The sequence below is a fragment of the Mytilus californianus genome, unplaced genomic scaffold (assembly GCF_021869535.1).
Source record: "Mytilus californianus isolate M0D057914Y unplaced genomic scaffold, xbMytCali1.0.p SCAF_9, whole genome shotgun sequence".
Classification (NCBI taxonomy): domain Eukaryota; kingdom Metazoa; phylum Mollusca; class Bivalvia; order Mytilida; family Mytilidae; genus Mytilus; species Mytilus californianus.
The window spans coordinates 80,190,751-80,201,886 of record NW_026262745.1 but is presented as its reverse complement, the minus strand read 5'-3'; the positions used below and the strand labels follow the sequence as shown (position 1 = coordinate 80,201,886).

At 33.7% G+C, this 11,136-nt stretch overlaps 1 protein-coding gene and 1 long non-coding RNA gene across 3 annotated transcripts in view; one reads left to right on the top strand and one right to left on the bottom strand.

Annotated features, from left to right (window-relative positions):
- The window catches only part of LOC127716468 (rho guanine nucleotide exchange factor 17-like), a 114,743-nt gene that overhangs the window by 10,967 nt on the left and 92,640 nt on the right, over positions 1–11,136 (bottom strand). For both annotated transcript variants that reach the window (XM_052222689.1, XM_052222688.1), the window contains exon 21: positions 9,365–9,538. In XM_052222689.1, the coding sequence (XP_052078649.1) occupies positions 9,365–9,538 (174 nt within the window). The remainder of the gene's footprint in view (positions 1–9,364; positions 9,539–11,136) is intronic.
- Positions 1–11,136, top strand: part of LOC127716522 (uncharacterized) — a 153,963-nt gene that overhangs the window by 115,704 nt on the left and 27,123 nt on the right. The window lies entirely within an intron of this gene.

The window sequence follows — 11,136 nt, the reverse complement described above, 5'->3', positions numbered from 1 at the left end:
AACAAATGACCACCGTGAATCTGGGACATTTTTGGTCGTTGTTGGAAGAGGTTAACTTAATTTGTAAAATTGTAAAAAGAAATTTAATCAAAACTACTTGGGGTTCAAAAAGTCTTCTTTTTTACTTTCTAATTGAATAATTCTATTAAAAAACTAGAGGCTCTCAAGAGCCTGTGTCGCTCACCTGTATTTACTGATGCTTTGGAAATCATGTAAAATAAGGTTAAAATCATAATTAATAGTATTAGATATTAGATATTATAATGATATCTAAGATAATATAAAAAAACTGCAAAATTTTTGTAAAATTACTAACTCAGGGGCAGCAACCCAACAACAGGCTGTCTGATTCGTCTGAAAATTTCAGGGCAGATAAATCTAAATCTGATGAACATTTTTGCCACCTGTCAGATTTGCTCTAAATGCTTTAGTTTCAGAGATATAAACCAAAAACTGCATTTTACCCCTATGTTCTATTTTTAACCAAGTGGGCCATGATGGTTGGAAGGCTGGGTCATCGGACAAATTTTTTAAACTAGATACCCTGATAATGATTATGGGCAAGTATGGTTAAATTTGTCTCAGTAGTTTCAGAGAAGAAGATTTTTGTAAAAGATTACAAAAATTTACAAAAAATTGTTAAAAATTGACTATTAAGGGCAATAACTCCTAAAGGGGTTGACTGACAATTTTGTTCATGACAACTTATTTGTAGATCTTACTTTGCTGAACATTATTGCTGTTTACAGTTTATCTCTATCTATAATAATATTCAAGATAATAACCAATAAAATGCTCCGCAGGGCGCAGCTTGATACGACCGCAGAGGTCGAACCCTGAACAGTTGGGGCAAGTATGGACACAACATTCAAGCTTGATACAGCTCTGAATTTGGATTATGATTAAATATTTGACACAGCATAGGTTTCTGACACAGAATGAATGTGGTCTAAGAACTTAAAAATTTAAAATTGGACATTCACATATTATGGTCCAATATCCAAAATCTAAATACATGGTTAGATTCAGCATATCAAAGAACCCCAAGAATTCAATTTTTGATGAAATCAAACAAAGTTTAATTTTGGACCCTTTTGACCTCAATGTGGACAAAGTTGATAACGGGGCCCAAAAATCTAAATACATGGTTAGATTCAGCATATCAAAGAACCCCATATATTCAATTTTTGTTGAAATCAAACAAAGTTTAATTTTGGACCCCGATTTGGACCAACTTGAAAACTGGGCCCATAATCAAAAATCTAAATACATGTTTAGATTCAGCATATCAAAGAACACTAAACATTCAATTTTTGTTAAAATCAAACTAAGTTTAATTTTGGACCCTTTGGACCTTAATGTACTCTAATTTGAAAACGGAACCAAAAATTAAGAATCTAAATACACGGTTAGATTCGGCATATCAAAGAACCCCAATAATTCAATTTTTTATGAAATCAAACAAAGTTAAATTTTGGACCCTTTGGACCTCAATGTGGACCAATTTAAAAACGGGGCCCAAAATCCAAAAACTTAATACACGGTTATATTCAGCATATTAAAGAACCCCAAGAATTCAAGAATAAAACCCCATTGAAATTGATCAAGAAATAAGCAATTTATAAGAAGTATCTTCTTTTGCACAATACTGTGCAATTGAATATTTCTTGCTATTGCGCAATACTGTACAATTGACAATTTCTTGCTATTGCGCAATATTGTGCTATTGGATATTTCTTGCTATTGCACAATACTGTGCAATTGAAGATTTCTTGCTATTGCGCAATACTGTGCAATTGAAGATTTCTTGCTATTGTGCAATACTGTGCAATTGAAAATTTCTTGCTATTGCACAATACTTATTATATAAAAATTTACACATCCTGTTTGGTGTGTATCTCCTACAATATCATTATTATTTGCTTTTAAATATAAATCAGAAATAACCAACTTAAAATGGAAAATTTTAAAAGAAAAAAAAAAGGAAAAAAAGAAAAAAAAAGAAAAAAAAAAAAAAATCCCCCCCCCAAATTTTTTGAACCCCCTTATGATTCATCACCCCCAAACTCAATCCCAGCCTTCCCTTTGTGGTATGGTACCTTGCAGTACAATTTCAGAGAGATCCATACACTTGAACACAAGTTATTGTCTTGAAACTAGAAAAATGCTTATTTTTGGCCCCTTTTTGGCCCCCAATTCCTAAACATTTCAGGCAATTACCCCCGAACTCAATTCCAGCTTTCCCTTTGTGATATGAAACCTTGTAGTACAATTTCAGAAATATCCAAACACTTACACACAAGTTATTGTCATGAAACTAGAAAAATGCTTGTTTTTTGCCCCTTTTTTGGCCCCTTATTCCTAAAATTTTGAGGCAAATACCCCCAAAATCAATTACAGCCTTCCCTTTGTGATATGGAACCTTGTGGTACAATGTCAGAGAGATCCATACACTTACACACAAGTTATTGTCTGAAAGTTACAAAATGCTTATTTTTGGCCCCTTTTTGGCCCCTAATTCCTTAACTGTTGGTACCATAACCCCCAAAATCAATCCCAACCTTCCTTTTGTGGTATTGAACCTTATGGTAAAATTTCATGGAGATCCATTCACTTAAACTAAAGTTAGAGTGCGAAAACCAATGTGTCTTCGGACGACGCTGGACGACGCCAGACGACGACGACGACGAAGCCAACGTCATACCAATATACGACCAAAAAATTTTTAATTTTTGCGGTCGTATAAAAACTGCAAAATTTCCTTAAAATTACCAATTCAGGGGCAGCAACCCAACAACAGGTTGTCAGATTTGTCTGAAAATTTCAGGGCAGATAGATCTTGACCTGATAATCAGTTTTACCCTATGTCAGATTTACTCTAAATGCTTTGGTTTCAGAGATATAAGCCAAAATCTACATTTTCCCCCTATGTTCTATTTTTAGCCATAGTGGCCATCTTGGTTGGTTGGCGGGGTCATCGGACACATTTTTTAAACTAGATACCCTAATGATGCTTGTGGCCAAGTTTGGTTAAATTTGGCCCAGTGGTTTCAGAGGAGAAGATTTTTGTAAAAAGCTAACGACGACGACGACGGACGCCAAGTGATGAGAAAAAAATCAATATGGTTTGTTATTTCTGTTAAATAATGAATATACGTCAACTAGACAGCAACCTAACGAACAGATGTGTTGTAGCATCATATGATTGCCAATAAGACAACTCTCTAGACAAACCCTTATGTCATTAATTTATGCAACTTTAGGTTATAGTATGAACTTTAAAGCGGCGCATAGGATTCTATTAAGACCAAAGGGCTTAAAAAAAAATCAATGGTAAAACAATTCAAATGAGAAAAAAAACCAACCTGATTTAAATACAAAACAATAAACCAACAGCAAATATGAACAAGAAATGATTGTAACAGGATGCTGTTACGAAGTCTCCCAAACGAAGCTCTCATAATTCATAATTCCCAGGGTCGCCTGACATGGGCAACGTCCAGTGAAAATTGGTTTGGTCCAGTAAAGTTATATGCATTAGTGATGCCTGGGGACTAACCTTGTATATCATTCAAATCATCTTGGCATGACAAACCAGAATATATATGGTTTAGGGGTGGGGATCTCGACAATTTACAAGATACTAGAACATTGGGGATGGGGAGGAACCCCTGGGGACTGACCCTATATCAGGGCTCGACAATTACGCTTGTCCGATTGTCCGGTACCAGAGGAAAAAAAAGTCGGACAAGTAAAAGCTAGATCAAGGTTGTCCGACGGGACAAGTAAAATCATTTTGTAGAAAAAAAATTAAATCCAACTTTGATGAACAAAGTATTGAGTAATAAACAAAAAACAAGAAAAGATAAAAACAAATATTAATTTGACATGTTTACCATGTTTACTTGCAATCGATAATTTAAAACTGGTCCTTTGACAGATACTTTATAACAGATAAAACGCTAATATTCTAGGAAACCAGTCTTAGATGAAATCAAGAATGCGCTTTGTAGATAAGGTAACAAGACAGTTCGGCACCGGCACGGAAACCAATCCTTCCATGTTTAATAGACAGTATGGCACCGTAGGAGACATTTCGGGACCAAGCCAACCAGTACCTCATTTCCCTACCTTTTTCTGTTGCTTATATATAATTATAATAAATATGATAAATTTTATTTAACAAAAATATTTTTTAAAATAAAAAATGAAGAAATTATTGACCATAAAATTCACAGAATCATATTTGATCATATGTATATAGACAAAACAATACTTGATTGCGTTTGAATAAACATTTTAATATATTAAAAACAAAGCTGTTTGTTGTAAGGCATTAATCATAATAATCAATATTTTACCAACATGAAAGACCAGGATACAAACCAAATGAGTGTAGACTGACAGGCCTACCAGACTGTGCCTCATGTGCAGAGTCTGATGAGACTTTGGCATTGATGAAAACTAGAACCTAAATCCTGTGACATGACTTGATTCAGTTGTTCTCGACTCATATTTTTGAAAAGGATATCAAGAGATATAAATCAAATTCTATTCTTATGTTCATTGAATCAACTTAAAATGCAAAAAAGGTTAATATTACTGAGTTTTTTTTGGACAAGTTACAATTTCATTTGGACAAGTAAGTTTTGATGTGTACTTGTCCTATTGGGCAAGTTGAAAAAAAAGTTATTGTAGAGGCCTGTATATGTCATTCAAATGTTCATTACATGACGAACAGGAATATATATGGTTTAGGGGTGGGGATCTCAACCATTTACAAGATATTAGAACATTGGGGGTGGGGGGAACCCCTGGGGACAGACCGTATATGTCATTCGAGACATGACAAATAGGAATATATATGGTTTAGGGGTGGGGATCTCAACCATTTACAAGATATTAGAACTTTCTCAAATGGCAGGGGGTCGGGATGACCCCTGGGGACTAACCCTGTAAATCATTCAAACCATCTTCACATGACAAACCAGAATATATATGGTTTAGGGGTGGGGATCTTGACCACTTACAAGATATTAGAACTTTCTTAAATGGCAGGGGGTGGGGGTGACCCCTGGATACTAACCCTGTATATCATTCAAACCATCTTAGCATGACAAACCAGAATATATATGGTTTAGGGGTGGGGATCTTGACCACTTACAAGATACTAGAACTTTCTTAAATGGCAGGGGGTGGGGGTGACCCCTGGGGACTAACCCTGTATTTCATTTGATGTGCTTTATCATGACAAACCAGAATATATATGGTTTAGTGGTGGGGATCCCGACCATTTACAAGATATTTGAACTTTCTCAAATGGCAGGGGGTCGGGATGACCCATGGGGACCAACCCTGTATATCATTCAAACCATCTTAGCATAACAAACCAAAATATATATGGTTTAGGGGTGGAGATCATGACCACTTACAAGGTATTAGAACTTTCTTAAATGGCAGGGGGTGGGGGTGGCCCCTGGGGACTAACCTTGTATTTCATTTAATGGGCTTTATCATTTAGAACATTTTCAATTAAAAAGATTGTGTCTATCACAAACGGTTTTCAATTTATAATTATTTGAAAATTTTAAAAAATAAAATCCCATAGGGTTCTATAGTAAAACCCTCTTTTCTTTTTGCCCCTCAAAGTACCCCTTTATAAACCCCCTTGCACAAACAAAACCCTGATTGCACCACTAGACATGTTAGTCTAACATATTGTGAAACCCTAAGTTAATCTGACAAGCGGTTTTGGAGAACGGGTGTGGACAAGTTCAAATTTAAAAGCGGTGGAAGAAGAAGAAGAAGAAGAAGAAGAAGAAGATAAAGAAGAAGAAGAAGAAGAAGAAGAAGAATAATAATAATAATAAGAACTGAGCAAAAACAATAAGTCTTCCCAAACTTCGTTTGGGAGACTTAAATATACCAACAAACGACTACCACTAAGGGAGCTACCATTTGATTTTTATGGATGCATTTTTTTTTTAGTTGTAATCTCTGTCCTGCCTTTTTATTTTTCACTCTATTCGGTTCTGCCTTTTTTTATTTAGTTTATCCTGATTTTTTTATGCCCCACCTACAATTGTAGAAAAGGGCATTATGTTTTCTGGTCTGTGCGTCTGTTCGTTGCTTCATCCGTCCGTTCGTCCGTCAGTTGGTCTGTCCCGCTTCAGGTTAAAGTTTTTGGTCAAGGTAGTTTTTGATGAAGTTGAAGTCCAATCAACTTGAAACTTAGTACACGTTTCCTATGATATGATCTTTCTGATTTTAATGCCGAATTAGAGTTTTGACCCCAATTTCACGGTTCACTGAACATAGAAAATGATAGTGCGAGTGGGGCATCCGTGTACTATGGACACATTCTTGTTTTACATAAATTGTCATCCTGCCTTTCTTTACTCCAAACTCCTGTCTTACCTTTTTTTCAAATTTCATCCTAGCCCACCTCCCCATAAAAAATCAAATGGTAGCTCCCTAAATTCCGGATATACTAACAAATGCAATGTAACCATTACACTTTTTGTACTTTAAATAAAAAATAAGAAGATGTAGTATGAACTATCCATCCAACCCCAAATGTCGTTTGTGTATGCAACTAATAATCATAAGGCCTTCAACGTAAAGCCTTGGCCCATAACGCATGATCAGCTATATAGGGTTATACAATGACTAGTGTAAAACCATTCAAAAGAGAAAGACTACGGCTTGATATATAAATAAAACAATAAGCGAAAAGGTAATAGGAACTCAGCAACAAACGAAAACAAGTGCCTGAGAGTCGGACACTGGATTCATGTCATGATCAAGATAATGTAGACAATGGCCTGTATGTCTATACACAAGACCTACAAATATATACATATATAATCTAATATAGCCTTTATGTCTATACACAAGACCTAAAAATATATACATATATAATCTAACATAGCCTGTATGTCTATACACAAGACCTACACACATATATATATATATAATCTAACATGGCCTGTATGTCTATACACAAGATCTACAAATATATATATATATATTTAAAAAATCTAACATGGCCTGTATGTCCATACACAAGACCTACAAATATATATATATATATATAATCAAACATGGCCTGTATGTCCATACACAAGACCTACAAATATATATATACCATCTTTTCTGCAAGTTTAATGTTTTCTGTTTGATATTAAATTAATATCTAAGATCCATTTTGTTACATCTGGTGATCATTTTATTTGGCAATTGCCAATGGCAGTCAGCAGGGTTTAAGAACATCCGTTGTTCGACCTGATAGTCAAATGCATTTTGTTAAAACATACTTTGTCACTTTTTTGGTCTTTTGGAAAATGTTGTTTGTGCTGTATTTAGACCCCTTTACCAAGAAATTTGTTTTGCATGCACACGTATAAAAATTGCGGTTTTTATCCAACGCAATCATAGGTTTGAACATTGTTTTCAATTTAGACTTGTTTATATATATGTATATATAAATATATAAAATCTAACATGGCCTGTATGTCCATACACAATACCTACACACATATATATATATATATATATATAAATGCCTTCGGGTTTATATGATCCGTTCATCCTATTTCGACTCTTCAAAATTCAACTCTATCCTAAATTGAGGTAATTTATATGGCCTTCCAAATACTATTTCGATTCATAACATCACTGAAGAGACATTAATTGTCGAAATCCGGATATGGTGTACTAATTTTTGCACCTTTTGTTTGCAGTATACCATCTTTTCCGCAAGCTTATTGTTTTCTGTTTGGTATTAAATTAATATCTAAGATCCATTTTGTTACATCTGGTGATCCGTTTATTTGGCAATCTCCAATGGCAGTCAGCAGGGTTTAAGAACATCCGTTGTTCGACCTGTTAGTCAAATGCGTTTTGTTAAAATATACTTTTTCACTTTTTTTGGTCTTTTGGAAAATGTTGTTTGTGCTGTATTTAGACCCCTCTACCAAGAAATTTGTTTTGCATGCACACATACAAAAATTGCAGTTTTTATCCAACGCAATCATAGGTTTGAATGTTATTTTCAATTTAGACTTGTTTATATATATATCTAAACATATTTCCCCCCCAAAGATCTCCTCAGGTCAATTTATTATATGGTGAAAAAAACTTACCTTTTTTGCAATGTAATAAATAGCTTAACAGTCACAAACTATTGAAATATCACATCCTACTTTTTTACAGTGATGTTGTTTATAGAGCCAATAAATAGATATGATCCATGTAAACTTCAGTACTGACATTGATTTTATTTAACTAAATATGTATATCTATACAGTTATGAACATTTGTATATCCTGTCGATACTTTAACATTGCACAAGGCTTTTCTCAGATTGTATATGACGTCTTAACACTAAATCCATTGTATACTTTATATTCGTACTAAGAACAACAAAATTATTTCCGTACTCCATGTATACCTTACAACAAAATTATTTTTATTTAACTGTGAACTTTATTTTATTTGGCGGCATTTTGTCCATGGTTATGGTTGTCTTTCTGATATTGTTTTACATCTAACCCCCTTGTTTTATTAATTTTGTATTAACATTGTGTCATAGATCAAATTTATCCATTCAGTGTATGTTCACTTGTTTTTGTTAATATGTCTTTTGATTGAGTTAAGCCATTTCAATTGATATTTTATAGTGTGTCTTTCTATGTTGTGATGTTACACTATTGTTTCAGGTAGGGTGAAGGTTGGCACCTATTAAAACGTTTAATCCCGCTGCATTTGTTTGTACCTGTCCTAAGTCAGGAACCTGATGTTCAGTGGTTGTCGTTTCTCGTTTTTTATATGGATTAGACTGTTGGTTTTCCTGTTTGAATGGTTTTACACTAGTCATTTTTGGGGCCCTTTATAGCTTGCTGTTCGGTGTGAGACAAGGCTCCCTGTTAAAGGCTGTACTTTGACCTATAATGGTTTACTTTTACAAATTGTGACTTGGATGGAGAGTTGTCTCATTGGCACTCATACCACATCTTCTTATATCTTTTTACAGTCATAAATGGTTTGCAACTTAATAATATTTATATATTAGGTTTATTCTGAGGTTACAACACCTTATGTTCTTCTATGGTATTTACTTGAAAAACAAATATGACAAGAACAACTATTGATTTCCTCATCAAGTCAACATGAAGTATTAGAAACCTGTGTTTTTCTAAACACCAGATCTTTTTGGCCTATTTCTAGTTTATATGGCTATTCTCTAACTCATAAGTTGTTGTAGATATAAACTTTTATGAGTATAGTTATTCTCTGATCACTTGAGGTTGTATATATTACCCTACATGACTGCAGTTGTTAAATGGCTTTTAATTATTTTTACCTGTTACTGAGGGGGCTGTCATTTGACCTCTTGTTGTTGTAGATGTAATTCTTGGCATTGGTATGGTAAGAATAACACCAGCACTAGTTCCAACCCAAAGAAGATCTTTACAAATTAACAAGGCAGTTATACGTAAACATGCAGCTTTGTGTTGTCTAATAATGTCATCTGCAGCTGAAAGAATCATAAACAAAACTGTTAACACAGAGATATGTCTTAACTGCTTTGAACAGTAACAAGAGTATTTCAATAAAATGCCATATTACTGCAGGTACATGTGGAGTGGATATCCCTTTTAGAGTATTTCAAAAACTTTCCTGATCAGAAAACTCAACATTGAACAAGGTAATCTTTCAAGCAATGGAGAGCATAAAAAAAATGCATTGGCCTTGACAATATCCTTGCAAATGAGATACATGTATTTGGATTTTATAAGAAGTACCCCCATTATAAGTAAACAGGATGTTGATAAGCAATGGTTATGCATCACATGCTCACATGAAGCTGGATACCAAATTCACATTGTTGTCAATATAATGAAATTCTATGCAACTTTCATACAAGTGAGAGGTTTAGCTTACTATAAAACTAGGTTTAAGCCACCATTTTCTTCATAAGGAAATGTCTGTACCAAATCAGGAATATGACAGTTTTATTCCACTGTATGTAAATATTGATAGCAAAATCAACATTTGATTGGTTGAGACTATCACACTTGACATCGAACAAAACTTCATATTCCCCTCTGAACATCGGGACTTCCTCGACGTTACGCATGGTTGATGTACATAACGTTTTCAACAGATATTATAGTAAAGTTATTATTGTGTTCAAAATTATTTCAGATGTTAAAATAAAAAGAATAAATAATTATAACTTTTGATCGTAATGGTTTATCAATGTTTATGTCGTGTTTAGCTATACAAACAAACGTATAAGAAAAAATGTATGTAGATTAATATTTTATGTTCAGGTAGTAAGGAAAGTATAGACAGTGGTATAAAACATTCATTTCCCTTTACTTCGTGAGATACAAAGATTTTTTTACCCTCTAAAAGTCTTATTTCCCTCGGGCAAAGCCCTCGGGATACAAGAATTTTCTTGGGTGAACAAATCTTCATATCTCCCTCAGGCACGGGAAATAAATGTATAGTATTCCATTCGTTTCATGTTTTTGCGCTTTTGATTTTGCCATTTGATAAAGGACTTTCCATTTTGTATTTTCCTTGGAGTTTTGTATTTTTGTTATTTTTCTTTTTTCAAAAAGCTCAGACTTGTTCTGGATAAAAAAGTGACAAAATATTCATTGGATGGGTGGTCTGATAGATGTATACAAGGTTAAAGAAGGGCTATAATATGAATTAAACATTTGAATAATGTGAAAAATCCAAAAGCCACTAAATAATTATTGAGGGTGGAAACTATAATTGAAATTAAAGGATGTCAATACAACAAAAAAACAAATTTAAATGGTCTGGAAAAATTACTGTTTACAAACAAACTTAATAACAAAACTTCTTAATCATCCAGATTTTATATTACTCCCACAATCTTCTGCTGTTGTTGTCTTAAAAGTTGAAAAAAATGGAAACCAAGCATGTTCATTCCGTTTTAAAATAAGCTACACATATTGTATGGTTAGATAATTAGTTGAACATGGCCCTTCACTACTTTCTTTTTTTGGAACATTTATCAGGTACCATTTACTATAATAAAATTACAAAACAAAAACATCAAAGTTTTGGGTAAACATGTGGAAATAATGGTAACAA